This window comes from Malaclemys terrapin, chromosome 17 (genome assembly GCF_027887155.1).
Source record: "Malaclemys terrapin pileata isolate rMalTer1 chromosome 17, rMalTer1.hap1, whole genome shotgun sequence".
Taxonomy (NCBI): Eukaryota; Metazoa; Chordata; order Testudines; family Emydidae; genus Malaclemys; species Malaclemys terrapin.
In genome coordinates, this window is record NC_071521.1 from 6,773,213 (window position 1) to 6,800,716 (window position 27,504).

The following is a 27,504-nucleotide window of genomic DNA, read 5'->3' on the forward strand; positions in this document are numbered from 1 at the left end:
TCGCTGCCGCAGAAGCCGGGGAGCTGTCTCACAGCCATGAGCAAAGCGCAACCAGTTCCCCTCCAGCTGCTCAGGCTCTGACCCCAGCGTGCTGCGGTGAAAACCTCCACAGCACGACAGAACCGAAAGGACTCCCTGAGTTCAGAGACCTGCGTTCATCTCCCTGACTGGCGAGGAGCTAGCCCTACGCCTGTACTCCACTTAAATCCTCACTGGCTTAGGCCTGGGCCCACTGCCTCTGCACAGGGATGAATTGAACCGAGAGTGGGTAACCCCACTCCTTCCCTCCCCCTCTCTCCCGCCCCTTTCTCCCCTTTCACAGTCATTTATTCCAGCCCTCCTACAGGAACTGATCTGTGCTGTTCCGTGGTTTGCCCAGCAGGGGCAGCAGAGAGCACGGGGAGGGTCTCCCTGCGCCAACTCAGGCCAAGAGGCCTCTTCTATCAGGGTTTGTCTACACTTGGAAATGGACCGAACTAGCTATTCCACAATAATTGTGCCACTTTAGAAGTGGATTAAGCTAAATCAGAAAAAGGCATTCGTAGGCCGGAGTAGGCGCTTCTACCGAAATAACTATTCCAGATTAGCTAATGGAGTCAATTTCCAGCTGGAGATCAGCTCTCGGATGATATTTCCCGTCATTAGGGGCTGCCACAAAGTATGCGCCCAGACTTACTGAGAACATCTTTGTTCCACCTCTGTTAGAGCTGTTGGTTGTTCTCAGTCCCTCGAGTGGTCACTGCAGGTACATTGCCCTGTAGTTACTTGGAAAGGTTTTGAATTTGCTGAGCTTTCTGCATCTCAATAATTCAGGGACAATAGGATGAAAATCAGCCTTCCAAAATGAATGGCAACTCAGACAAATCTACCGATCAGAGACGTTTATAAGGCCCTCACCAATGTCGTAGTTCAGCATCTCACAATCTAACATGGTATTTATCCCCACGGCCCCCCTGTGCAGTAGGGATGTGCGGTTATTGCCCATGTTACAAAGGGGGAACTGAAGCACGGCGAAACTAAGGGTCTGTCTACACAGCAATTGGGAAGTACGACTGCAGTATGTGTAGACGTACCTGAACTAGCATGGCGCGAGCTAGCTTCCTAAAATTAGCAATGTAGCTGCATCAGCAGGGGCTAGCCACCCTCCTACCCTCGATCAGGGTATATACTTGGCAGCTCCACTGCTACTTTTAGCCCAGGTCTACACTAGTTGGGGGACGGGGAAGGGGGAGCGGGAGGATCGACCTAAGATACACAACTTCAGCTATGCGAATAGCGTAGCTGAAGTTGGCGTATCTTAGGTCGACTTACCTGGCCACTCCCACTCCCACGTCGACTCCGCTTCCGCCTCTCGCGAGCTGGAGTTCCAGAGTCGACAGGGAGTGCGATCGGGGATCGATTTTATCGCGTCTACACTAGACATGATAAATCGACCCCCGATAGATTGATCATTACCCGCCGATCCGGCGAGTAGTGAAGACCTGTCCTTAGCAAGCTAACTCAGTCAAAGCTAGCTCCGTTACACCTACAGGTGCTGTCCCAACTGCAGTGTAGACATACCTCAAGTGACTTGCCCCAGGTCACACAGGGAGTCTGCAGCAGAGCAAGGAAATGAACCCTGATCTCTCAAGACACACGCGAGTGCCCTCACCACTGGAGCCCCATGGCCAAATCGTGAGAAAGGCCGGCTGTACCTGGAAGACACGTGCAGTCGTAGGTGGTGTCGCCGGTCTGACGGCAAGTGCCCCCGTTCTGGCAGGGTGAGGGGTTGCAAGGCACATAGAGGTGCTCACAGTTCTGGCCCGTGTACGCTGGCTTGCAGGAACACTGGTAGGTCCCGACCTCATTGGTGCAGGTCCCGCCATTTTTGCAGATGGGGGGACTGGTGATGCACTCGTTCACATCCTGCTTGCAGTTGGCCCCGTGGAAGCCCGCAGTGCACTTGCAGACATAATGGGCTTCGAAAGGAACGCACTGCCCTCCGTTGGCACAGGGGTTGGAGGCACAGGGATCTGCCTGCAAGCAGGTCTTTCCTGGGGAGCAAACAAAGAGGGTGGGGCTGGAGATTGCAGATAGATGCAGAGTCCCTTGTGGGTTCCTGTGCCCCCCAATCCTGCCCCCTCTCTGGGATTCCGGTGGCTGAACTGGGCTCCTCCTACACTGGCATTCAGTCTGCACAGAGGTGTGTTTCATTCACAACACACACTCCCCACCTTGATAGCACCTCTCACCCCAAGGCACACCCCAGCTGTACACACACTGTTCCCGCACAACGCCTGGCCGGCTGCACGCTAGTAAGAGGAGAAGGGGACAAGCCACTCCACTAATCAAAGAGGCTGAGGGATCTTTCGTGTCCCCGCAGAGCGGACAGGACAAAGGATGGAGTCGATGCTGCCTGCCCTGGAGCCTGTAGGTACAGGCCTGGAGGAGTTTCGAGGCTGCCAGTAGGAGACCTGGTCTCCCGAGGACGGCAACACACTCGCTGCCTGGGGACAGGAGGAAGCACCCCACGTTGCTCTGCATGGACCCTCCTGCCCCTGCCCAGCTGCAGTGAGCCCCCTTAGAAGACCGGATGGGGGCTGCTACGTGGGAGCGGGCATTGCACATGCCCCTCACCCTGGATTTCCAAGGCCAGTCCTGGCTTTGGGGACTCTGCTACAGGCAGGGCATTACAACAATCCCAACCCTGTGTGTTGGGGATGGGGGCAGTGGGGCTCTCGGGGCTCCCCGATGGAGGTATGTGTGCTGGCCCCACCTGACCATCCCGGAGGGCACCGGCACTTGTACTCAGTCAGCGTGAGCAGGTCGCAGGTCCCTCCATTGCGGCAGGGGTTGTTGAGGCAGGCGTTCTCCTCGGGAGTCAGGCACAGCCGGTCCGTGAAGCCCAGGCGGCAGGAACAGGTGTAGTCCACAGCATTGCCACGGATGACCGGGTGGCAGGTGCCGGCATTCTTGCACGGGGAGCTGAGGCAGGGGTTTGGCAGCTGGCACCGGTCGCCTACGTGGGCACTGTTGCATCTGGGGAGAAGAAAAGACACCAAGTCCGAGTCAGTCAGACCGCCCCACCATTCCCAAGATAAAGCGGCCCCTGCAGAGAGCCGGCAAGGCAGGGGAAAGGGTTTGATTTGGTCCATTTCTCTTGTGTATCTAAATTCTTAGCGGCGAAGGCCAGGGGTGAGCTCTCAGACAGGCCAGCGGCATACACAGCAATGCAACAAACAACATTTCAATTGGTGCAGATGGACTCTGGAAACACGCGTGCCTTATTCCCTGATAGCAACCAGGCTACGATACAAGGGGATAAGGCCAAACTTCTAGCACCAAGGAAGCATCTTGGTCCCACCCCTCCCACATGGGGGCATCCTGAGGCTTAATCAGTGTGGAGGAAGTGCTGTGAGCTCCTGTGGAGTGTGCTCGGGACTACTGCTCACACAAGAGCAGCGGCAGTGAGCTAGTTCCTACTGGTGCTGCGGTGGCAGGTCTGACGGCAGGGAAAAGTCAAAGGAGACATTTTTCTTCATCCCTAGGATGGTTCTTCCTTCTCCCAAGTGCAGCCTCCGTCCAGAATTTCACAGCCAGAAAACCGCAGACAAAGCCACCGGGCAAGTCAGACAGCACCTAACCCCCTTCCTGCAATCGGAGCCATCGAGGTGGACCCCTGCTCCCGTGAAGAGACTCACGGACTGGTATGGAGTCTGCCTGTGCAGACTGGATTGCAGGCGCCACATGACAAGACCATGTAATCACATGATTGTACAGCACCTAGCAGAGGCTGTGACTTCCCGGGGGGGGGGGTGTGTGCTCAAAGCCCCGCCTCCTGCCCTAGGCCCCGCCCCCGCTCCACCCCAAACCCTTCCCCACCCTGCCTCTTCCCGCCCCTGCTCCTCCCCCTCTCCCCCAGCTGCTGAACAGCTGATTGTGGGGGGCAGGAGGTGCTGGGAGGGAGGTGGACGTGCTGCCGGTGGGCGGGAGGGCAGAGTGGGGAGGGGAGGAGCTGATCCTCAGGGCTGCCAGTGGGTGCTGAGCACCCACTATTTTTTCCCCATGGGTGCTCCAGCCCCGGAGCACTCCCGGAGTTGACGCTTATGGCCCCTAGCCCAGTGGGGCTCCGATCCTGATCCAGGCCTGTAGGCATTACGGTCAGACGCAGGTTTATTAATTATAATGCTAACGGAGCAGAGAAGAACCATTTGCCATGTGGGGTGTGACCATCACGCCGGGTTTCGTCTCAAACGGAGTTACATGTCGATCATTAAAAACAAAGTAAGCACACCAAGGGCAAACAGCAGCTCCCTTTTTTGGCGGCTCAGTGCAGGCTGTAGGGGGTTAAATACACACGGTACAAGACAGCAAGGTGGCTTGTGCAGGGGAAAAGAAAGGGAGAAGTTCGGTCTGTGCTAAAATCAGACAGAGAAGAGCCCACTTCCCATCTCAGATGTGTTGTAAAAAGGCATTTGACTAACACTGAGCATACAGATCCCGTGCTCCCAGCTTGAGTGGGCATTTCCCCTCCTAAAGCCTGGGACAGGCTTCTGTGCTTGGTCCATAGCACCGGCTTGCTTTATCTTAGGACAATTTTTGCACATGTGGTTTCAGTTACAGCCTCTGTTTTGGCTTCTCCCCTTCCCTTCATGGGCACCTTTGATTACCCCCGCAGCCTGCTGTGGAGGAGAGAAAGAAAAACACACTCCCTGCAGCCCACAAAGCTGCCAACTTCTATGCCTGCGTGAGAATCACTTTCACACACACCCTGTCGCTCCCATCCCTTGCCACCTGTCTCCAACATTTTCCAGAGCAGAGGAGTGCCATAAATCACTGAGATTTCAAAGAGCTTGTGGGGCATCTTCCGACCCCCTTGAAGCACAACCGAATAATTGAAGCTTGGGATCTATGCGAATTGCCTTTCCCAAACCAGCTGAGCAGAGGAAGAACAATCCCCAACTCCCTCTCCTGTCCCTAATCAATATCAGAGCTGTTGGGGTCTATTTCTTTAAGGGATGCCAGTTAGCATAGCGCATGTTTGCTGGGAATACCATTTTATTGATTTTTTTTTTTTTATGGAACTATGCATGTCTAAGGATCAAAGAGACCCAAGCACTGATGATACGTGTGTGTGATATATATTCACTCTGCTTGAAATTCCTCCCTGTATAGAGAGCCAGCACAACGGACCACTTGAGGCCTAATGTGAAGATTTACAGGCCTTGTGCCGGCATCTCTGGACAAGGGCGAATTTCACACTAAGAGAGAAGGAAAAGATGAAAGAGAAGCATGGAACATATGCCAGCCCCAGCCGGGTAGCATGCAGAGACCTGCAAAATAGTAACACCTGGCTCTCATGTAGCACTCATCATCAGTAGATCTCAAAGCACTTTGCAAAGGAGGTCAGCGTCATTATCCACATTTTACAGATGAGGAAACTGAGGCACGGAAAAGGAAAGTGACTTGCCCAAGATCATCCAGCAGGCCAGTGGCAGAGCTGCAAACAGAACCCAGGTCTCCTGAGTCCCACTCCAGTGCTCTGTCCACAAGGCCTTTGGATGTTTAACTAAAATGCCACCTTGCAATCATAAGATGAAGTCCCTTTAGAGACCCAATCAGGGTTTGTGGGACAGCCGAGTGTATTCTGAACAGCGCTAGGAGGGCTTTGTACCCACATGCTTCTTTCTCCTGGATAGAGTCCCTCGCCCTCTCCTGAACAGGAAGCCAGATTTGACGTTGACAGGTCAATTTCCACCCTCCTGCCCCGAAACATACAGCTGGCCTTTCCGACCGTGCTCTTCATTCCACCACTTTGTCTCAAGATCTTGGCCACTTGCAATCTGACAGCAGAGAGCTTAAAGGGGTCGCATGCGAAGTGCCTTTTGATCTGCGATCAGGGGCCCCTTGCCCCTTGTCTAACAAAGCACTCGAGCATGTGTATAACGCTAAGACCCGAGTCATTTCCCTGAAGTCAATGGGACTAGTTATGTGATTAAAGTTACTCATGCGCTTGAGTGCTTGGCTGGATGGAGGCCCAAAAGGGCCACAACACTCATGTAAAGTGCTTTGAGATCCTTCTAGCTTTATGTAAACTGTACAGTATTAACAAGGAGTCGGGTGGCAGTATTACTATTTCATCAACAACTGACAGCTTCCCCAACATCCCTCTGTCTTGCAGAAATCAGAGTCAAACGGATCTCAGCATTGGCAAACAAGAGCTCGGCTTTAGCCTGGATAACAGGTGTGGCATATTTATCCTCTCTCTTACATTACAGTCTTCCTAAACAGCTGCTCCGATCTTCCTTGAAGATAAACACTTTCCAAAGCCGTATTCTCTCCAGCAGTGGGAGAGGCCAAACGAACACATGCCTGATTTTTATCTCAGCATGAAGGCCTTTAAAAAAAGACACATGAAATGGCCACTGGCCCAACCATCTGTTACCAGAAGCCAAAAGGTCCAAGCCAACTGGCTCATGAAAAAACAAAACCAGGTGATGGGAATGGCTTGCAAATGGGGAGTGTTTCCTGACCTAACACTTAGGTGCTTTAACATAAGCCAGCCTTTCAGAGATGACGGCAGGGAGGAAGAGGGGATGAAGAAATAAGGGCCAGATTCTGCCCCTGCTACTCACACAGCGCAACGACACTGACCTCCTTTATAAAACGCTGAGATCTACTCCTGACAAGCACGAGATCAAAGCATGGATTGTTTTGGTGACCTTACTCTGCACCTTGCTCCACGGAAATCAACAGGATTGCTCACGTGGTAAAGGGTTACTCGGAGGGGGGGGGGGGAAGAGAGGAAGGATCTGGCCCCAAATAAATATGGATAAAACCCAACAGAAAATGGAAGCTGTGAAATGGTGACCTTGCGAGAGGGCTGAGCACTGCGGTGGGCAGGAGCTCACGGCACTCAGCAGCTTGCGGGAGCAAGGGATTGAAATGCTACCCACGGAATAGATTGTCATTCCTGACTCACAAACAGTGGCTGCTTAAGTTTGCTTTGTGGTATTCCCGGTCCCCCCGTAACTGACCAGGCTTAATGCTTCGAAGAGATTCCCTTTGCCCCACGCGCCCAGATCCTCCCAGCAAAGATGAATCCCCTGCAATGAAGTGGGGTTCGCCCTTACGTCTGCACCCCATTGTTCTCTTTGATTCACTCATGAATTAAACAAGAAGGGGGAGGGGACAACAATTGGATTTCAATGCACCCCACTGTTGGGAACGACCCGCAGCAGGGACCCCTCCAAGCTGATGACAACAGAGGGGAAGGGTGGGATGGAGAAAAACTTTCAGAGGCAAGAGGGAGGGCACTTGATCTTCAAAAGAAGGTTCTGGAGACAAGTCTCGTCAACACCTCGCTGGCACAAATCCGCCCGGCTCAGCACCTTTTGTTTGGCCTTTTCAACACAAGATGCTGTTTATTTCACTCTTTGAACTGGGACGCTCGCATTACTGCGCTTCAAAGGGAGTTTTACTCCATTGCCTTGGCCCTGCCAGACTCTAATCAGCAGCCCCCCACTCCTCCCGAAAGGGAGCACATAAGGAGTGAAATGGTAGAAATGTGAGGGACATGGGCTCGATCCTGAGCCTGGTGACGCAGCTGTACTTCCAGAGTCATTGTTCTGCAGACAGTGGCGGGGTGACCTGGCATATTGAGGTATTCCAGATTTACACAGATGTAACTGAGAGCAGAGTTTGGCCCATCCTGTTAAATTCCTCCTCCAGACATTTGCCTGTTTCACATTATGTGGCGACCATCAAAGCTGTAACCGGGGGAAATGAGTTTGGAGAAAGATTGTGTTTATTTTAGTGAGTGACGGAGAGGCCTAGTTCTGTAGCTCTTGGGCCCTGATCTGCAGCCTGCTGAAGTCAATGGAAAGACACCCGCTGACGTCAACAGGCACTGGATCCGGGCTCTGGCCACATGCTTTTAACAGCCCCATTCAATAAAGCTACTCACAGCGGGGAGCCGTGATCACAATCCCCGTGGCTGTTGCCAGAAATATTAGCCCTACAGCTCAGTAAATTGGTTAGCGCCAGAGCCTCAACTAGCGTAAGGCCACGTAGCTCCGCTGACATTACCGGAGAGATGCTGATTCACCCCAGCTGAGACTCTGGCCCTGAAACCCTTTTTTTTGTTCTCAATTCCCCACATGTCAATATTTAAGAATTCAATCACTCTTCAGACTCATTCAATGCTTCCTTTTCCCCACATGACCAAATTCGTGGATTTGCTCACAAGCTACTGGCTGTCAGTAGTCACGAGTTACGTTTTGCAATTGGTCATTTGAGGTCACATAGTATTTTTTTGCACTTGTGACTGGATAACTTAACCCTTTATAAAGGAGGAGGAGTTAGATAAGCTACTTATGGTGCAAGCATTTGTGCAAACATATATTTGCACGAGGTCTGGTGAGACTTCTGCTTTCCACAACATCCACGTGAACAGCAGTGGCAAAGAGCCACTTGTACAGAAGTTCATGGAAAACAAACAGTGGCTGCTAGCACCACTGATGTGAACTGAGGCCTTTTAGCCAGCACAAGGCTTCTTTGTCATTTCACCCCGCCGTGTTTAGCAGCAAAGAAAAAATTACCTGGAACTTTAAGCATGAGACGCCTGTTACTTCACTTCCTGCTGGCATAGCTCTGCGAGCATCAATAGTATGACTAAACACAGCCATGAGGCTAACTCAGGTTATGCAAGCGGCAACTTCTGTTCTCACATGAAACTCTATTACTTCATTGTGATCTCATCCTCCCAACAACTCCCATTTGTGTTTTGTCCATCTGTTGGGTCCTGTCCTATTGTGAGCTTTCTAGGTCAAGGACTAGCATCTCTGTTCCTCGTCTGTGCATCACCTGGCACAGCGAGGGCCGGATCCTTCATCGGGGTGCTTAGGTGTTCCCATAACAGAAATAAATAACTTGTGCATATTTAACATCTGATCCTTCAAGCGGCTGAGTCCTCAGCTGCCTGCGGGAACAGGATCAGAAACAGACTGAGCTGAACTAGCTAGATTTTCTCTAATGAATACTTCGCTGCTCCACAAAGCCTCGTTTCAAACCTGACACTGGACAATACTGAACTGCCTCTGAAGTGTGAGGTTCCCGTGGTCCCACCCTGATGGCCTGCAAACCGCCAAAGAGTTTACAAAATACTGAATATTATTAAGTCCCAAAGGGGCGATTCTTCCAATGAATCATAGCAAGCGTTAACCCAGAGGCATTCCAGCCTGTGCTAAAGCCACCAAAGAAGCAGGTTGCAAAACATTTTAGTAGGAGATGAGAGAGGCAGGAATACATCTAGGTCCCGTCCCCCCTCCTCCCAGTGCCTGTCCCCCCCCCTTTTTTTTAACCTGATTCGGATTTCATTGTTGGGGATTGTGTGAGAATTTGTCAGGATTCGGAGACATTTTGAGTTAATGAGATGGCATTATCCAGGCCCAATGAAAAAGAAAATGTGGATAATAATAAATCAGGGCATCTGCTGGACACACAAAAGGCTGTGGGGAGCAGGTGTGCATGTTAATGAGGGGACGGCAGCTGCCGTGTACCCTGTTGTCCAATAAACTTCAAGAGCTGCACAGGGTGGGCGGGGGGCAGCTTCGGGGATGGGGAAGGAAGTGGACTTCTGGGTGGCTGAACTGCATCCCTGCGTTAGGGAATTCAACAGGCTGGTTTTGAAGCCTGCTGTTCCTATGAGAGAGGCCATTGTGCCGCGCACCCCTCCTTTCCGTCCCAGAGGGCCAGCGAAGGCACGCCGGCTGTAAACTGCTAAAGTGTGCAGTCATCTGTTAAAACCACCATTTTCCCCCTTTTTTTAAAAACAATCCTCAGAACTTTCACAGTTGCTTGCGATGAGAACGTCGCAAGATTCTCACCCGTCTCCATCCGAGAAAGAAAGAAACAAACAAAAAACCCCAATGTGCTGGATTAAAACAAAACCAAACGGGGCTCTGCCGTTAGGAATACGCTGTGAAACCGTCTCCAGCTCGCTCAGTGGCGCCTTCCTATGTAGGGTCCCTGCAGAGGTTCAATGGTTTGTGAAGTGAGAAGCAGGGGCGGGGGAAGAGGGTTCTGTATCCAGGGATGGACTGAATTGCAGTGACATTATAATCTTGGAAACCACTCTCATTTTAATATCAGCTTCAGTTCATCTGGCACTCAACCATGTTCTAGTGGGAATTGAATCAAAGGGAACTGGGACGTGGTGGGTTCTCAGTAATTCCATAATTGGAATTCAGATTCATGTGTGGTGGGGTTTTGTTGGGATTTGAAATAAGGCTCACATGGAAACTGCTGGGAGTAAAGCCCACCCACCCAATTAGTTTTCGGACCATTTCCAATTTGGATTCTTGTTAGCAGCGTTTTACGATTCAGTGGCTGGAAGCTGAAGCTAGACAAATTCAGATTAGAAGTGTTGCACTGTTGGTGGTTTTTTTTTTTTTAAACAGTGAAGTTAATTAATTAACCATTGGAACAACTTACCTAGGCACAGGGTGGATTCTCTGTCATGGCTTTAAAACAAAATCTAGTGTGTTTCTAAAAGATCTGCTAGAGCTCAATCAGAAGTTGTGGGCCTGATGCAGCAATCACAGGATGAAAGTTCCTGGCCTGTGTTATGCAGGAGTTCAGACTAGTTGATCAAAAAGGTCCTAAAGGTCTATGAATATATGATCATGTTAAAGGGTCTCTAAATTTACAAATCTTATTTTAAACAAACAAATGTCCTTGCCTAGGTTATCAGTAACACTGCAGAACATTAACAGTGTTAACAATAACACAAAAGAAGTGTTAAGATGCTATACATTTTTATGCTCTTTGTTTACTTTTTGCATTTCTCACACCTTGGACAATGAAGCCACTTTCATATTTGTTTAGGGTCAGTTTCCCTTTCATAGGGTTACCATTCGTCCGGATTTACCCGGACATGTCCTCCTTTTTGTGCTAAAAATAGCGTCCGGGGGGAATTTGTAAAGCACTCACAATGTCCGGGATTTCCCCCTCCCCCGGAGCGGCTGGGAGGGCTGCAGGAAAGTCCCGGGCTGGACTCCGGAGCAGCTGGAGAGGAGCTCCGCCCTGCATTCTGAGCAAGTGTCTCAGCACAAAGTGCAGCCCTCCCCTTTTGCAACTGGGAGCGGTTACTGCCATGCAGGGTAGCAAAACGGGAGCGAGAGCACTTTGTGCTGATACAAGGGCAGCTCTCCCCTGCAACCCGGTCCGGATCAGGGACCGGGTTTTGTTGTGCAGGGCCAGGGACCGGGTTTTGTTGTGCAGGGCCAGGGACCGGGTTTTGTTGTGCTGGGGAGCTTAGCCACGTGTCCGGCTCGCACAGAGCCCAACACCCTGTTCTGAGCAGCAGGGTAAGGGGGGCAGGAGAAGGGGCAGGGAGGTTCTGGAGGGGGCAGTCAAGAAACGGGGGGGGGGCTTTTTGGGGGGAGTGGAGAAAGTTTTGGGCAGTCAGGGTACAGGTAGGGGGTAGGGTCCTGGTGGGCAGTTGGGGGGTGGGTCTTAGGAGGGGGCAGTTAGGGGACAAGGAACAGGGAGTCTTAGGTAGGGGGTGGGGTTCTGGAGGGCAGTTAGGAGCAGGGGTCCCAGGAGGGGGCAGTCAGGGGACAAGGAGCGGGGGGGGGGTAGGGGGCTGGGAGTTCTGGGGGGGAGCTGTCAGGGGGCAGGGGTGGGGAGAGGGATCGGAGCAGTCAGGGGACAGGGAGCAGAGGGGTTTAGATGGGTTGGGAGTTCTGGGGGGGGCTGTCAGGGGGCAGGAGTACGGAGAGGGATCGGAGCAGTCAGGGGACAGGGAGCAGAGGGGTTTAGATGGGTTGGGAGTTCTGGGGGGGGCTGTCAGGGGGTGGGGAGTGGTTGGATGGGGCGTGGGAGTCCCAGGGGTCTGTCTGGGGGTGGGGGTGTGGATAAAGGTTGGGGCAGTCAGGGGACAAGAGGCAGGGAGGCTTAGATAGTCCTGGGGGGCAGTTAGGGGCAGGGGTCCCAGGAGGGGGTAGTCAGGGGACAAGGAACGGGGGGAGGGTTGGGAGGTCAGGGGGGGCGGGAAGTGGGAGGGGCAAGGGCGGGGCTCCTCCCGTCCTCTTTTTTGCTCGCTGAAATATGGTAACCCTACCTTTCAGTTTCTTAGTGCAGCAACCTACAGCTTTCAAGCACTACTGGCAGTTGTTTTAAAATAGATGTTTGGGTTGTATTTTTCTTTAATTTCACAGAAATATTTCAGTTGCTCTTAGGTTTTGAAAAGGTGGATTTGTAGAAATTCTGAACATTTGGGGCCAAAATTCAGTTGACAGCACTGCTTATAGGCCCCAATTCAGCAAAGCATTTAAGCATTTGCTTTGCTCTATCCCTATTTAGCAGAGCGCTTAAGCATAATGCTTAATATTAAGCATGTGCTTAAGACTCACTGGAATATAAGTATGCACTCAACTGATTTGCTGAATCAGGGCCTATGTCCTGACACCTGGAACACTCCTCGGGAGAGAAAACTCTGGCCATACCAGACAGCAGAACTATTCTGAAAGAAACGGAACTGATGTGTGCAACGGATGCAAGACAAAAGGGACTTGAAAAACAATGAGGAGTTCGGTGGCACCACCACTGGACTCCTCATTTTTGTGGCTATGGACTAACACGACTACCCCTCTGATAAAAGGGACTTGGTAATACAGAAAAAAGAACAGGAGTACTTGTGGCACCTTAGAGACTAACAAATTTATTAGAGCATAAGCTTTCGTGGGCTACTGCCATCTTCTTCGGATGCATCCACAAAAGCTTATATTCTAATAAATTTGTTAGTCTCTAAGGTGCCACAAGTACTCCTGTTCTTTTTGCGGATACAGACTAACACGGCTGCTACTCTGAAACTTGGTAATACAGGCAAGTCTCATTTTACGCGGGGGTTCCGTTCCGTGGTTAGCGCGTAAAGCGAAAACCGCGTATAGTCAAAATTACATTGAGTTGAATGGCGGGCGGAATCGCCCGCACTACAAGTACAGTATTAAAATGGTTATTTTTCTGGGGGTTTTTTTTGGTTTTTGCCGACCGCGTAAAGCTGAAATCGCGCATGTTAAATGCTCGTAAGATGCGACAGACCTGTATTAGCACCTTTGGTTTCTTTCTTGAAGGAGCAGATGGGGCAGATACAGAAAGACTGTGGATAAAATTTACTATTAAAGCAAATTTTAAGCACAAAGCAACCAAACAAAACCCACCTGGCTTTATTCCTGTTGTAATCAATGCAATACTGCAAGTGTATGTGTTACATTGACTAAGACCCATCAGGGCTCTGCACAGACCCAGCTGCAGGATTACGGCCCCCAATTCCCTGCAACTGCTGAATTAGAACAATCAAAACCAGAAAGAAAGGAAAGAAAAAGTGTCCCGGTGTCTCTCTCTGCTCTGCACTCAGTACTGGAAGCAATGGGATGCCATTCCCACTTGCCACTAGGGAAAACGCTACCATCAAATCTCACTCTGTGGAGCTGTCCTTGCAGGTTCACATTAATTTGATTACCTTTTCAAAACTATGGAATGAGGGCTTCCTCTGTCCCCCAGCTGAATATTGCCATCTTTGCAGAGACAATCAAACGGTTATCAGTCTCATCATGAATACTGAACGCTGACACCAGCAACTCCTGAACTTATTCTTGTTTTGTCCATGCTCATAAGGCATGGAAACAAGATAACTAATAATATCTTATACGTTTCCAGCACTGTCCACCTTGCAGGATCTTATAGCTCTTTACGAACAAGAATTATTTTGTCATTGAAAGCCACCAGCCTCTGTAGTTCATGGGCCCATATTTGCAGACACACAGGTGAGTAACTTTACTTGTTTGTGTAAGTGTCGTGGGATCAACTCTTAGAACAGGGAGTGACGGGTACTGTAGTTAGTTGAAACTACAAAGAAGATTCCACTGAGTGCCAACTTTTGCAATTTTATTGCGAGTCTGACACTATTTGGTGTTTTAATTCAAGCCCCAGCTCTGGGAATCCTGTGATTAGCTGAGAAGCTCGGCCTTCATTTAAAAAAATGTTTCTGGTCCTTGTGGTTGCAGAGAAAAGCTTGAAAATATGATCCATGTGCAACTCAAAGGCTCAGAAACCAAAGGCAAATAAAAAGAATCCAAATTTTATTATTATATTATTATTATTATTATTATTTTAAATCTCATGATTTTAGGGCCTCGCTCATGAATTTGGATGCTTGAGGCTGACAATACTCAGATTTGGGGAAGCAAAATGTCACTATCTGAGATGGAAATTAGCCAAGGCAGCTAGATGATTCTGAAAATCCCACCCAGGTGCCTAAATACCTTTAAAAATCTGGCACTCAGTTCCTTGGCTAAATTCCTTTGAAAATCTGGCCTTAACTCTTGTGAAAAGTGCCATGGGATCTTTCCCGATCACAAGTGGGGAGATCTTTTAGACTGATCCCATCGCCAGCTAACCTTGGTTTTCACTGAATGCAAAAAGACAGCACAGCCCCTTCTAGCACCATTGCGTGTTTTAACTCAGGCCATACTGAAGAAGGAAGTAGTGTTGGTAGTGCTCTTCCCAGGTTTTTCTTACCTGTCTCCCGCCCCATCCAACTACTAACCAGGCCCAACCCTGCTCAGCTTGGGAAAGTTAACAAGATACAAGCCACTGGCAACAGCACAGTGAACTTTGTGGGGCTTTGGTCCAGGATAGTGTGACTGTCCCATGACCAAAATGTTTTAGCAGGGCCTTTAGAGACAGACTTTTACACCTCCTAGCCTCATTCACCCATGGAGCCCGATCTATGAATCATATATTAATTACATTGATTACTTAAGAATTCCCAGTTATCTCTCTGAGGTTTGACAGGTTCTTGTCCCGAGATCAGGCTCAGTATTATTAAAATTACTGCATAGTTGGGAACCCCGATGGGCACAGTTGCAACACTCACACTTTAGGAACCTGGTGTATTTGTAATAGTTTATTAATAGAGTTAGCAAAGTCACAAACACTCTAACCTAGGTAGAGATAATACGGAATGTGCATCTGAACATCCATATACTCAGACCACCCTTTGCAGAACAACCTGAAGTGTCAGCCATTATCTTCCTCATCACCAGCGGCCATCATCCGGGCACCTCCCAAAGGCTACATCTCTCTCTTCTCCTGCCCACAGGCTGGGCTACAACTTCTTTAATATGTTACACTGACGCCACTACGTTTAATACATATTCAGTGGGGGTTTCTCCCCTCTTCCTTATTTGTATGCCCTCACCCTACTAATGTTGGGCTGCATTTCTCCTATAAGTTAGTATATTAATGATCTCAACTTATTCTCATATACATCAATTCATGTCCATGAAACTCTTGTTAGACATCTGCAAACATTCCCATCCTAAAATATCCCAAAGGTGGTGTTAGCTCACGTTTCTGTGGTTGGCTGGTGTCGTTATGGACAAACTTCTCCCTTAAACACTCTACTCACAGTTCCCCAAAACGTAGGCCACTGATCTGTGCCAAAGTTCTTAGGCCTCAAGCCATATGCTAACTGCTTAAGCCAATGCCTTACAGGAGACAGGCTTGTAGGTTCCTTGCATTACTGCTGAATTAAATAAATGCTGAAGCTTGCTCTGTGGGCTACACCAATCCTCCATATAACAAACCCCACCCTTACGTAAACTGCCTTTATACAGCAGGGCAATCTGAGCTGAATAAGAATTTGCACTAGACGTGTCAAAGATAGGCATTAATTTTCATGTGCTGATAGACAGAATATAGGCAAATTCCTTTGCATCACGGAGTTGATCTGCTTTCTCCCAAACCCCGGATTCCCTTTGAAACAACCAGAAATCAGTTCCCAAGAGAGGCGGTAGAAATCCCGACCCATCCACGGCATGTTCCCAAAGCAAACAAGAATGGCTAAAACTATCAGTGTTCTCCCTGCTGGGAAAAGCTTCCATTTATTCATTAACCTGGTGATGAAGCGTCAAATATTTCAACTGTGAAAAGAAACGATGGATAGAAGACTCCAGCAGGCAAATGGCATCTGAGCTCAACACCTTTTGCCAAATACTTTCCCTTGCACCCACACTGACCTTGCAAAGGTATTTAAGATGCTGTCTGGGTGTGAAGAGGTTGTGTCAGCACACTAGGAGAGGACACACCGGGGACAAAGTTGCTCCTGACCCCAAAAATCCCCTGCATTTTTAAGATAATATTTTCAAAATGATCTGACACAAATGTGACTGATACGATCATATGAGATCTTGAGAGAAATGGGGTAAGATATAACAGAACGCAGATAAAGCAACCGTTTTCCGACACATGCAGATACACAGATATTGGGCAGGATTCTCAGCTGCCATACGTCGGCTCATTCCAATGGGTCTATATCGATTGACACCAGCTGGGCTTCTTGCTCTTTATGTTCCCTCTAACGTCCTTTCAGTTTAGAGATGACACAGGAAGGCTGATGGGTCAACTCCTGTGACACTGTTGTGGCGGCTTTGGCTTGTTTTAAGTTATGTCCCTGCCAAATTTTCTAGTAATAAAATGTAATATGGTAAAAAAGAGGTGGTTGGGGAGGTTATAATTAATAACACTTAGCATTGCTTTAGCATTTTGTAACCACAGATCTCAAGGTGCTCTGCTAAGGTGGGGATCATTGTAGCCTGATCCCCCTTTTATAGATGATGCACCAAAAGGTGAAGTGACTTGCCCAAGATCCTATTGTGAGTCCCTGTGGCAGAGCTGGGAGTAGCAGCCCCAACTCCTTGCGCCAGCCACTAGACCATGGCTGACTTGAAATGCTATGTAGTATGTTCACTTTCATCCATTGTGTCTATCCCAGGCTCTAAACAGATTACAACACAAATATTAGAAAAGGATATTCAACCAGTTCTACATCCATGGATCGTATAAGTATGAATGTGTGAGTGTGTATGTATATATACGAAAACCACATCCACACACATGCTTGTATGATTTATGGATGTAGAATTGGTTGGGTACCTGTTCTAATGTTTTTGCATTACACACACACAAAATAAATTCATTTCCTGCACGCTGAGCGTCTAAAAATATGGTGTCCTCAAATATGCCTTTAAAAGAGGTGAATACAATGTGGACATAAAACACCACACAGGGCCCACTGCAGACCTGGTATCTTCCACTGAAGCCAGCTGACCTGTTCTTCCCTATGCCCGGTCTCAATTTGGCCTCCAGAGTATCACAGAGCTGATTGCAAAGAGACTAGTAGAACTACGTCCTAAGACAGGGTTAGTGAGATAGCGGCACAGGAGCGCAAAGTGCAGACTTGGGGGCTGACGGCGTGCAGGGACAGGGGAGGACACATGCCAAAGGCTGTCCCATGTCTGCTGTTCAACAAATATCGCCTCCCCTTTTGTTCGCTTATTTCAGTATTTCCACTGCGCAGGGATTTTCCATCAGCCTACCAGCAACAGGTTCGGACCCTCATGCAATCCCATACTATAGAAATGCAGCCACTGAAAGCATCCTAAGGCAGATGTTTCTGTGACCTTTAACCCAAGACTAATTCAGAGTGTTGCTGTTTTCCTTTCTGAGCTAAGCTCCCATCTGCCACCCCAGGGACAGATGACAAACCAACCGCCCTCCCCACCCCCAAAGCAAAAACAACTGAAGAGAAACCCAAGACCAAGCTCCTGCGGGATGCGCGGCACGTGGTGGGGGAGAGCAGCCGAATTCTGGAAAGCTGCAAAGCCCGCACAAGACAGACATGGTAACACCCTACGCTATGAAACAAGCAGCATTTGAAGGGCTTCTTGCAGAGGAGTTATTGAAAAGATGCCAGCCTGCATTGCCCAGTTAGCATCACACTAGAGTATCACTAACCCGTGAGCTTTCAGCCTCAGACACCCCACTTAGGGTGGCAGGAGGAAAATCTTGTCATAGGAAGTGGGTGTTTTCCTGGCCAGCGCTGGGCACTGTTGCCTCCAGCGCAAAGGGATAAAGCCACAAATGAGAGTCAGTAGGGCTCAGAACAAAGCCTGCTTGAGGCGTAACATTAAAACTTCCCCGTGAAAACGAAGGTGAGTCGGCAGGCGGCTCCTCTGTGTTCAGGGTGCGAGCTCAGGTTGAGAGGAGGGAGAAAGGCAAACAAGACGATTTCAGCCCCAGAGCTCCAGCAATCCTAGCACCATGGAATTCGGGAGGCTGAGTCACTTACTGGAGAGGGAGGTGCATGACCAGGGCCAGCACAACCCATTAGGCGACCTTAGGGCGCTACAGTTTGGGGGGCGGTGACCGCGGCGGCATTTCGGGGCGGGACCTTCCGCTGCCTAGGGCGGCAGAAAAGCTGGCGGCGCTCCTGTGCATGGCAGCTGATCTAGGAAATAGCCAGAGGGGTTTGTAATCCCACCTAGCAAGGCTAATTACATGCCCCAGAAAGAAAATGCTGGTGCTTAGTACACCTGCGTGGGGGCTCCCTTGAGACTGGCCTTCTGGCGGGGTTAGGTTCAGCGAGGAAGAACCAGTAAAAGAGGTGGGGAGGGCAGTTTGGAACTGGCACCTCCCACCTTCCAGATATCCCCACCGACCTGCTTATCTCAGGCACTAGCAAATAACTTCTTCCTAACCCTCATCTGCTGGAAACAAACTGCCATGTTTGTTTTTCCCTAAGGTAAAAGCACCTGTGGGAAAGTCTAGGAAGGAAGGGTCATGGCTTTAATTAGCCCCCCTGCCTTTGAATGAATTAATGGGGCCCGTAGTTTCCCTCTGCCTCGTGAATAGCAGTAAACACTCCCAGGTGCTTGCAGGTGAGAGTGTTCTCAGCTCCACAGCTGACATCTGCCACTAGCACCAGCCCCAGAGTGCCAGGCCTTCTCCTTGCATTTCCTGCATTCCCTTCGCCCCACTGATTACAGGTGTCGCCCTCGGAGATTACAAACGCTGCTGTGCTCCAGGTGTTGTTTTATGGACAAGTCCCTGGTCTCACGTTATAGGGCTTATTTATTTATTTACACCAAGTGACTGGGTTCAAAGTTTACAGCTATTCATCAGCCGGTGGGTAACTTCGCCAGCTGACAATAAAAGCAACACTTTATCATCTGTACCAGGAACATATCAGAGCTTGGAGAGATAGGAGCTAACCTCTCAATGTTGGAGATTAGACCCAGGGCCTTCTCCATTCCCCTGGCAATACAAGAGTGTTCCCTACACTAAATTCCCCAAGGGATCTGTGTATTCTCAAGAGACAGGACTTCCAATAACCTCCCTGGGGATGAACCTCACTGCTGCAGAAAGGGACAAATAGGCTGAATCACAGGGCTGCCCATCGGATTCAGGGGGCCTGGGGCAAAGCGGGGGAGTGGACATAAAAAAAGGTGCCACCTGCTGTGGCACTTGTACTCACCGGGTGCCACTCTGAGTCTGTGGCGGGTCCTTCACTCGCTCCACGTCTTTGGCAGCACTGAAGGGCCCGCCGCCGAAGACCCGGACTGCCGCCGGATGAGTAAAAATTAAAACAGCACCTCTAGCCAGGGAAGGGATTCTCGGCCAGGGCTCGCGGGGCCCCTGCGAGGCCCGGGGCAAATTGCCCCACTTGCCCCCCCCCTCTGGGCGGCCCTGCTGAATCATGCTGTCAATTTTTAGGCAGGTTTCAGAGTAGCAGCCGTGTTAGTCTGTATCTGTAAAAAGAACAGGAGGACTTGTGGCACCTTAGAGACCAACAAATGTATTTGAGCGAAAGCTTATGCTCAAATAAATGTGTTAGTCTCTAAGGTGCCACAAGTACTCTTGTAATTTTTAGGCAGACACCTTCAGTGATTTCACTGGAACAGGGATTTCCTACCCTTCATCAATGCATGGTACTGAGGTGGGCACACGAAAGGTGCACCTGCAGAGGTAGCAGCTCAGCACCTTTCCCGAACTGGCCCCAAACATTCTCCTTCGTTAGCATTCCCAGCATTAGTGTATGTCGAGGAGGCCTGAGAGGGAAAGATGGAAGGAGCAGCTGTAAAAGAAAAAATACTTATCACAAGATCTGGCTGCACAGCGATAGCTCGGAAAAAGAAACTGTTGCTCTATGGGGAAGGAAGGTCTTGTGGCCAAAGCACAGGACTGGGAGTCAGGAGTCCGGTTTCTGACTTCATTGTGTGGTGTTTGGCAAGTCACTTCACTGCCCAGTGCATCCATTTCTGCATCTGTAACATGAGGACAGTCACGCTGCCCAAACCCATGGTGGAATGTTTATAAAGAACGTTAAGATGAAAAGTCCTACACAAATGCAACCTGTGCTGGGTGTGCGTAGAGCACACCCAGCGGCAGCCAGGACGCGAATCCCTTGTTCCACAGTATCTGTGGCCTTTTATCAATGATCCTAGATAAGCCACCTGACCTGGTGTCTGAAGAGCGTCTGGCACAGCATTCTTTCCATTGCTGTGCTGTTTCCGAGCAGAGGAGATGAAAATCAAATCCATGAGGTATTCCCTCAGGGGCTTTATGTCATACTTCACCATCCTAAAAAACCAAAACACCTTTCCCACGCAACAACAAACTAGCGCGTGGACCTCACTGAGCCTTAAAGGCAAACTTCCTCGATTTGGTGCAGTATCTCAAAGCTAAACAACTACCTTTGTGATAAGAATATATGTAGCATGTGCTAAAGTAACATCAAACCAATGTTTGGACCGCCTTGTCACTGCTTTGATCTCTTCATTCTGTGGGCTCTCCCAATGGGGCAGCCATTTTGGTCTTGACAAAAAGAGAGCTCAGAAATCATGTTCATGGCAAGCTTTAAATTCCACTGTGGCCAAATGAGCCAAAAGATCATCCACACACCATGCAATAACCCGGCTCCCTAGCTAGGTCAAAAGCAGGGGTGTTGCAACACAATTTGGACCTGTTCACAGGCCAAATTCCAGCCGAACCCTGACTGGCTAAACACTACCTGGATATCCCAATAGTGGAACATTTTCCAGTGACAATTACAGAAAAGGAGACTCTCCTTGAGTTGGATGCAGTATAAAGGACATGACACAGCTGAACATTTATGATTCTATGCAGTAGAGAGCAGTGGCGTACATCCAGTTAATTAATAGTGGATAACTGTCATCTCCATGCAGATAAACAGGAACTAGAATTGTCTACCTCTTAGGCAAGTCTTTAAAAAGTCCCTTCATGTAAACCAAATACATGTCTAGTAACCCAGTGGTTGCTTGAAAACACCTATCGGGTCTGTTTTTACTGTTAAACTCCTACGCAAAGGAGTTATTCACCCAGTTATATCACTGGTTTCTATTCAGCTGAATTCTCGCTGGAGGTATATAGGCTACAATCAAGCCCATATTTCTTAGTTTAAATTAAACCATCAGCCTTTCAGGTGTGTGTTTGTACAATGCCTAGTGTGATGGGACCCTGATCTCTGCCTGCAACTCCAGGCCCTACCGCAATACAAATAATAAAAGCAAAGGCCAATGGTAAAGAAAAGCTGCTCCTGGGGACACCGAGAGAAAGATTTGTATTCCAGCTGGTGTCCTGGTTTCATTCACGCACTGAAAAATCAGTTCATTTGAGAGCAATTAGAGATCCTGATTTCCACTTCGAGGCATCAACTCATGGAAGCTGCTCTCCCTGAGTGCACACCAGCCGTGGTGGTCACTGCAGAATTCCTGTGAGGAGCGTTGCCAAGGATTAGACATGCAAACTACTGTCTACGTGACAGCTTAACGTCAGGGCGTCAGCCTAGCTGACTTTGGAAGCATCCCATCTACTTAATTGCAACCTGGAAATGGAGGTGACAGCGAGATAGCTTGCATCTCTTGGTCTAGTGCATGCAAGCTAAGTTTTTCCTGCCATGAGGAGAAGACAAACAAGCATGGAAAATTGGTCCCTGTGGGAAAGCAAATAGCAGGAGGAGTCCCAGGTCCGTGCACTAGCCAGAGGTATACAGTCTCTCTCTTTCAGCCTGATGCATCCTTTCTTGGACTGCCTTCCAAGTATGGGTGTGTGAACAAGTCACCAGACGCTCCGGGCACTGCCTAAAGGTGGAAAGGAAAGACAGCTTTGTCCTGTTGGCCATCTGCCATGATTCCTCAGGGCTACGAGGGGACCGGTCCATGTTTTCAACTACTTTCTCCCCCAACAGGGATCTGACAAGGAGGTTTTTCCAAGTTATTCCTTCCAACTTGAGAGAGGTCCCGCAAGGCCACCACAATTCGGGGGAGGAAGGATGGTCTTGTGGTTAAGTCACTGAGTCAGGAGACCCACGTTCACTTCCCAGCCTTTCCATATATTCCCTGTGTGACCTGGGCAAGTCCCTTAACCTCTCCGCCTCAGCAGGGATAAGAATATGAACTCCTTTCCTTTATGTTGTCTATTTAGATTTTAAGATCTTCAGGGCAGGGGCTACCTCTTACTTGATGTTTGTACAGCACCTAGCACCACAGGCCTCTAGGCGCCACTGTAACACAAATCACCAACACCACCTGGGTTACGGCCAGGCCAATGGGAAAGGTCCTCCTCCTCCTACCGCAAATTAAAGGACACCTCTAGTGCAGCAGATGGGTTGGGGTGAATGAGGAGACCGCTCTCTGGATCAGACGTTAGAAAACTAAAGCAGGTTGAAAAATGGGGGCGGGGGGAGGCAATCACAGACATTTTTCTGACCATTTTTCCTGTTTTCTCATTGAAATGTGCAATTTTGAATTCTCAATAATGTTGACCAGCTCTTCTAGATACAACTCAATTATATTCCTGGGATAATGAATTTCCGGAGTGTCGGGAAGGCTGGGGGGGGCAGGGGGGGGACCATGGCAAAATGGAGCCCTATGATCTATGCCGCATGCGTCAAACAGGTCATTTCAAAAGGGGATAAAGAGCACCCACAACCTATATAAAGATGGGAGTTTTCTCAACATCAGAATGATCAAAGTCTTAACCAAGACCGGCTCTACATTCCCAAGGGAGCCTTCGGCAGAACACCTGCCTGTCTCCTCACCACCTTCTGCTTCCAGGAGGTTGTGTGCGTGTGAGCATTCACATTGGAGGAAGCCTTTGTTTTTAAACCTTGCTCCCTTTCAGATTTTCCCCGCCCTCTGGTTGTTTGTGCTTTTCCAACGCCAAGCTCACAGGAGCACCTTCAAACCCCCCCAGGGTGGGCTGAAAGTAGATCTTTGTTGGGGGGACGGGGGGAATATCACCAGAACACCACTGCTGTGTTCAAACGAGACATGGGTTACTTCCAACACCTGCCTCTTTAAAAAAAAAAAACAAAAACCAACAACCCACAAGACGTCTGTTCAAGCCAATCTCTCCTCTGCAGAGCTTAAGCTCTTCCTAATAATGAGGATGGCATGGTGGGTTTAGGATCAGGTTACTTTGAAAGTACACCTGCAGTTTCTCACTGTGGTTTCTGGCATATGCATCCGTTAAGAAGCTGAATGTTTCATAGTAGTCACAATGGGTTCCCAGGAGAGCAAGAGAGAAGGGGGAGGGTAAGCAAGGTGGCAAAAGAGGAGGACCAAGAGTTAGAAGCCAATTCATGGCTTTCCAACACACACCTGGATTCTGGACACCTTTAGATGTATTAAAGACTTTCAACGATTACTTAAGGAATAAAGTGCGTTAAGAAGAATAACTGGGGAGAAGAGATCAGAGGGTAATGGGATACAGGGTCTTTCACTCCTGGGTTCCTGGCCCAGATCCCACCCAGCTAGCTACAGTGTTTATGCTTTCTCTCGGCTAAAAGCCATTAGCCTCTGAGGGGGGTTCAGTGGTTTGGGGGGGTGGGGGGTCCTGTCCTAAGCAAGCAGAGATTCCCACCTCTGACGGTGTGTTCACCCCACAGGAGCCCAGAAAGGACTCAGAGGGGGTTACGTAACCGGATAAGCCACACCTGTGGGAGAGCTAGGCTTGATGACCGAGCACTGACTGAGGATAGCTCCCAGCTGGGCAGGACCAGGCAGAGCTGGTATAAAGGCAAGAAGTATGCAGCAGAAAAAGGGCTGCAACTTGGGAGCCTGCAGTCATTCTCTGGGCTTGGAGAGGGAAAGGAGGAGACCCAGGGAGAGAGCAGAAGCCCTGGGTTTCTTCCCCTGAAAGAAGGGTGGTGGAGCAGAAGCCTGATGGGGCTGGAGTAGGAAAGGGCCCAGGAAAACAGCAGCAAGATTTGAGATGGTGCAGACCATGGCTGTTGATTTGAGGGTCCTTGAACTGGAATCTGGAGTAGTGGGTGGCCCCGGTTTCCCTAGCCACCACTGGGGAAGTGGCATAATCTAGAATTGGAGGGGCTGATACCCAAACAGCTAGTCCAGTGAGACTTTTTTACCCCAGAAGGGGAGGACTGTTTAGGGACCTGGCTAGGGGGCTGGGTCATGAAGAGGGAGCATAGAATCATAGAAGATTAGGGCTGGAAGAGACCTCAAGAGGTCATCTAGTCCAACCCCCTGCTCAAAGCAGGACCAACCCCAACTAAATCATCCCAGCCAGGCGTTGTCAAGCCTGGCCTTAAAAACCTCTATGGATGGAGATTCCACCACCTCCCTAGGTAACCCATTCCAGTGCTTCACCACACTCCTAGTGAAATAATTTTTCCTAATATCCAACTTAGACCTCTCCCACTGCAACTTGAGACCATTGCTCCTTGTTCTGTCATCTGCCACCACTGAGAACAGCCGAGCTCCATCTTCTTTGGAACCCCCCTTCAGGTAGTTGAAGGCTGCTATCAAATCCCCCCTCACTCTTCTCTTCTGCAGACTAAATAAGCCCAGTTCCCTCAGCCTCTCCTCGTAAGTCATGTGCCCCAGCCCCCTAGTCATTTTTGTTGCCCTCCACTGGACTCTTTCCAATTTGTCCACATCCTTTCTGTAGTGGGGGGCCCAAAACAGGATGCAACACTCCAGATGTGGCCTCAACAGTGCCGAATAGAGGGGAATAATACTGTGCTGCCCAGTGCAGCAGTCTGGGAGCTGCCCTTGTCTGTGAAGACCGAGGCGAAAAAAGCATTGAGTACTTCAGCTTTTTCCACATCATCTGTCACTAGGTTGCCTCCCCCATTCAGTAAGGGTCCCACTTTCCCTGACCTTCTTGTTGCTAACATACCTGTAGAAACCCTTCTTGTTACCCTTCACATCGCTTGCTAGCTGCAACTCCAGTTGTGCTTTGGCCTTCCTGATTACACCCCTGCATGCTCGAGCAGTAACTTTATACTCCACCCTAGTCATCTGAGCACACTGACTCCAGACAGTGAGACCATGGGGCAAGCAACCAAAGGAGGGGGCGTCAGATTGGTTGAGAGCTAATCCCCAGATGAGACACAAGGAAACATCCCAGCAGTGATTAATGAACCCCACGACCACATCCCAAAGGCCACCAACACAGCTGGCATGAAAAGCCAGCTTTGGAGAAGCCAAAAATGGAAAGAACCACAGAGAAACTTATCCCTCCTCACCAGAGGTGGATCCTCAAAGCAGAGTATAAAGGAATCGAGGACTGGACCAGGCCAGCACCCCTTTTAGCTCAGCACCCTGTCTCGGCCTGTGGCCATAACCAACTGCTTCAGAGGAAGGTGCACAAAACACTACAAATTAATTCACCAAATGAAAAGAAGGATGGTCAAAGCAAAGCCAATACAATTACTCCGCCCAGCTCTACACCCCATGGAGAACTGTGCAGGCTTGTCTGCCTTCATCTGCTTCTCGTTACAACTGGGATCGGGGAAGGAGTTCAGCGGTCACACACCTGGCACATCTTGGATCAAGGGCAAAGATTTGTTCCCATCAGCATCAGGTCCTCAAGCAGGAGCTTGAGGGATTTCCTCTTGCCAGCATTCCTTCATCTCCCCCTCCTCTCCGAACAAGACAGCACTAGAACTGCAGAATCCACGTGGGAACCACTACAGCCAAACAGTGATGCTAAATTAAAAAACAGCCCATTGCACTTTAAAGTCCTGTCCATGCCTGAGTTTATTAAACACCCCAGGACACCGGCTAGAAAGGAACAGTGGTTGGGTAAGCAGCAGGTTATTATGAGTGATGTACGGTTAATATAGCAGGCAGCTGCATCTGCAATCTTTGCCTAATTAAAAAAAAATCAAATGGCAATCCAAAGTCTTTGATGTTTTTTATACCTAGCCCAAGCCACCTAAGTGAGATTTTAAGAAGGAAGCTTTTATCTGAAAGCAAACAAAAGGAATTCCCCAAAGCTGGAAATGCTTGTGTGGGAGGGCAGGGGTGGCTGAGGGAAGTACAGGAACTCAAGCTGCTGGTCTTTCTCGCAGGAATGAGGCAAATCTTGTATTGTTTTGTAGGCAGAAATATCTGGATAATTTTGGAATCAAAGTCCCCATTGTAATGAAAAACAATATAATCCCATCACTAAGTGAAACAGCCCAGACTATTCATTAATGATGGTAAATTGCTACATGGAAGTAACTGCCTTTCAATGGGATGATGAGTCCCGGAGATTCATTCACAATAAAAATGTAGGATGACAAACGAGGAGGCTAAGAGGAAAATCATTTAATTCCCACCCTCAAAACACACACTGCTAACTTGTTCGGTTGATTTTTGCTTTAGTTTTCAACGCCATCTCTTCAGTGTAGCAATGCTGATTTACACGAGCTGAGGAGCCAGCCATCTCTTGCCAGAAAGTACTTTCAGACCAACTGCACTCTACCCTCGTTGATTGAAGGCCTAGAGCAGGGGTAGGCAACCTATGGCACGTGTGCTGAAGGCGGCACGTGAGCGGATTTTCAGTGGCACTCACACTGCCCGGGTCCTGGCCACCAGTCCAGGGGGCTCTGCATTTTAATTTAATTTTAAATGAAGCTTCTTAAACATTTTAAAAACCTTATTTACTTTACATACAACAATAGTTTAGTTTTATATTTTAGACTTATAGAAAGAGACCGTCTAAAAATGTTAAAATGTATGACTGGCACGTGAAACCTTAAATCAGAGTGAATAAACAAAGACTCGCACACCACTTCTGAAAGGTTGCCGACCCCTGGCCAGGGCCGGCTCTAGGCACCAGCAAAACAAGCTGGTGCTTGGGGCGGCAGATTTTTAGGGGCGGCATTCTGGCGCGGGCCATGCCGCCCCTAAAAATGTGCCCCGGCCGCCCTAACTCACCTCCGCTGCTGCCGCTCGCACGCCGCTGCTCGCCCTTCCTCCCAGGCTCTCAAACCCGGGAGGGAGGTGGAGATCCCGAGCGGCCGCGGCGCGCGAATCAGCTGTTTCGCGGGCCGCGGCCACTCGGGATCTCCCCCTCCCTCCCGGGTTTGAGAGCCTGGGAGGGAGGGGGAGCAGCAGCGCGCGAATCAGCTGTTTCACACGCCGCAGCCGCTCGGGATCTCCCCCTCCCTCCCAGGTTTGAGAGCCCGGGGGGAGGAGGCAGGGCTGGGGATTTCGGGAAGGGGCGGAGTTGAGGCAGGGCCGGGGGTGGGGTAAGAAAAAAACGTGGGAGGGCAGCCAAAATTGTTTTTGCTTGGGGCGGCAAAAATCCTAGAGCCGGCCCTGCCCCAGGCCTAGAGAATTCCTTGGATATGTTTAATTGAAG

At 49.5% G+C, this 27,504-nt stretch overlaps 1 protein-coding gene across 1 annotated transcript in view; it reads right to left on the reverse strand.

The window, feature by feature from the left end:
• Positions 1–27,504, reverse strand: part of NOTCH1 (notch receptor 1) — an 83,436-nt gene that overhangs the window by 35,926 nt on the left and 20,006 nt on the right. Inside the window, exons 3-4 of the mRNA XM_054007445.1 lie at positions 2,756–3,018; positions 1,695–2,033 (exon numbers count right to left, since the gene is read on the reverse strand). Of these exons, the coding sequence (XP_053863420.1) occupies positions 1,695–2,033; positions 2,756–3,018 (602 nt within the window). The remainder of the gene's footprint in view (positions 1–1,694; positions 2,034–2,755; positions 3,019–27,504) is intronic.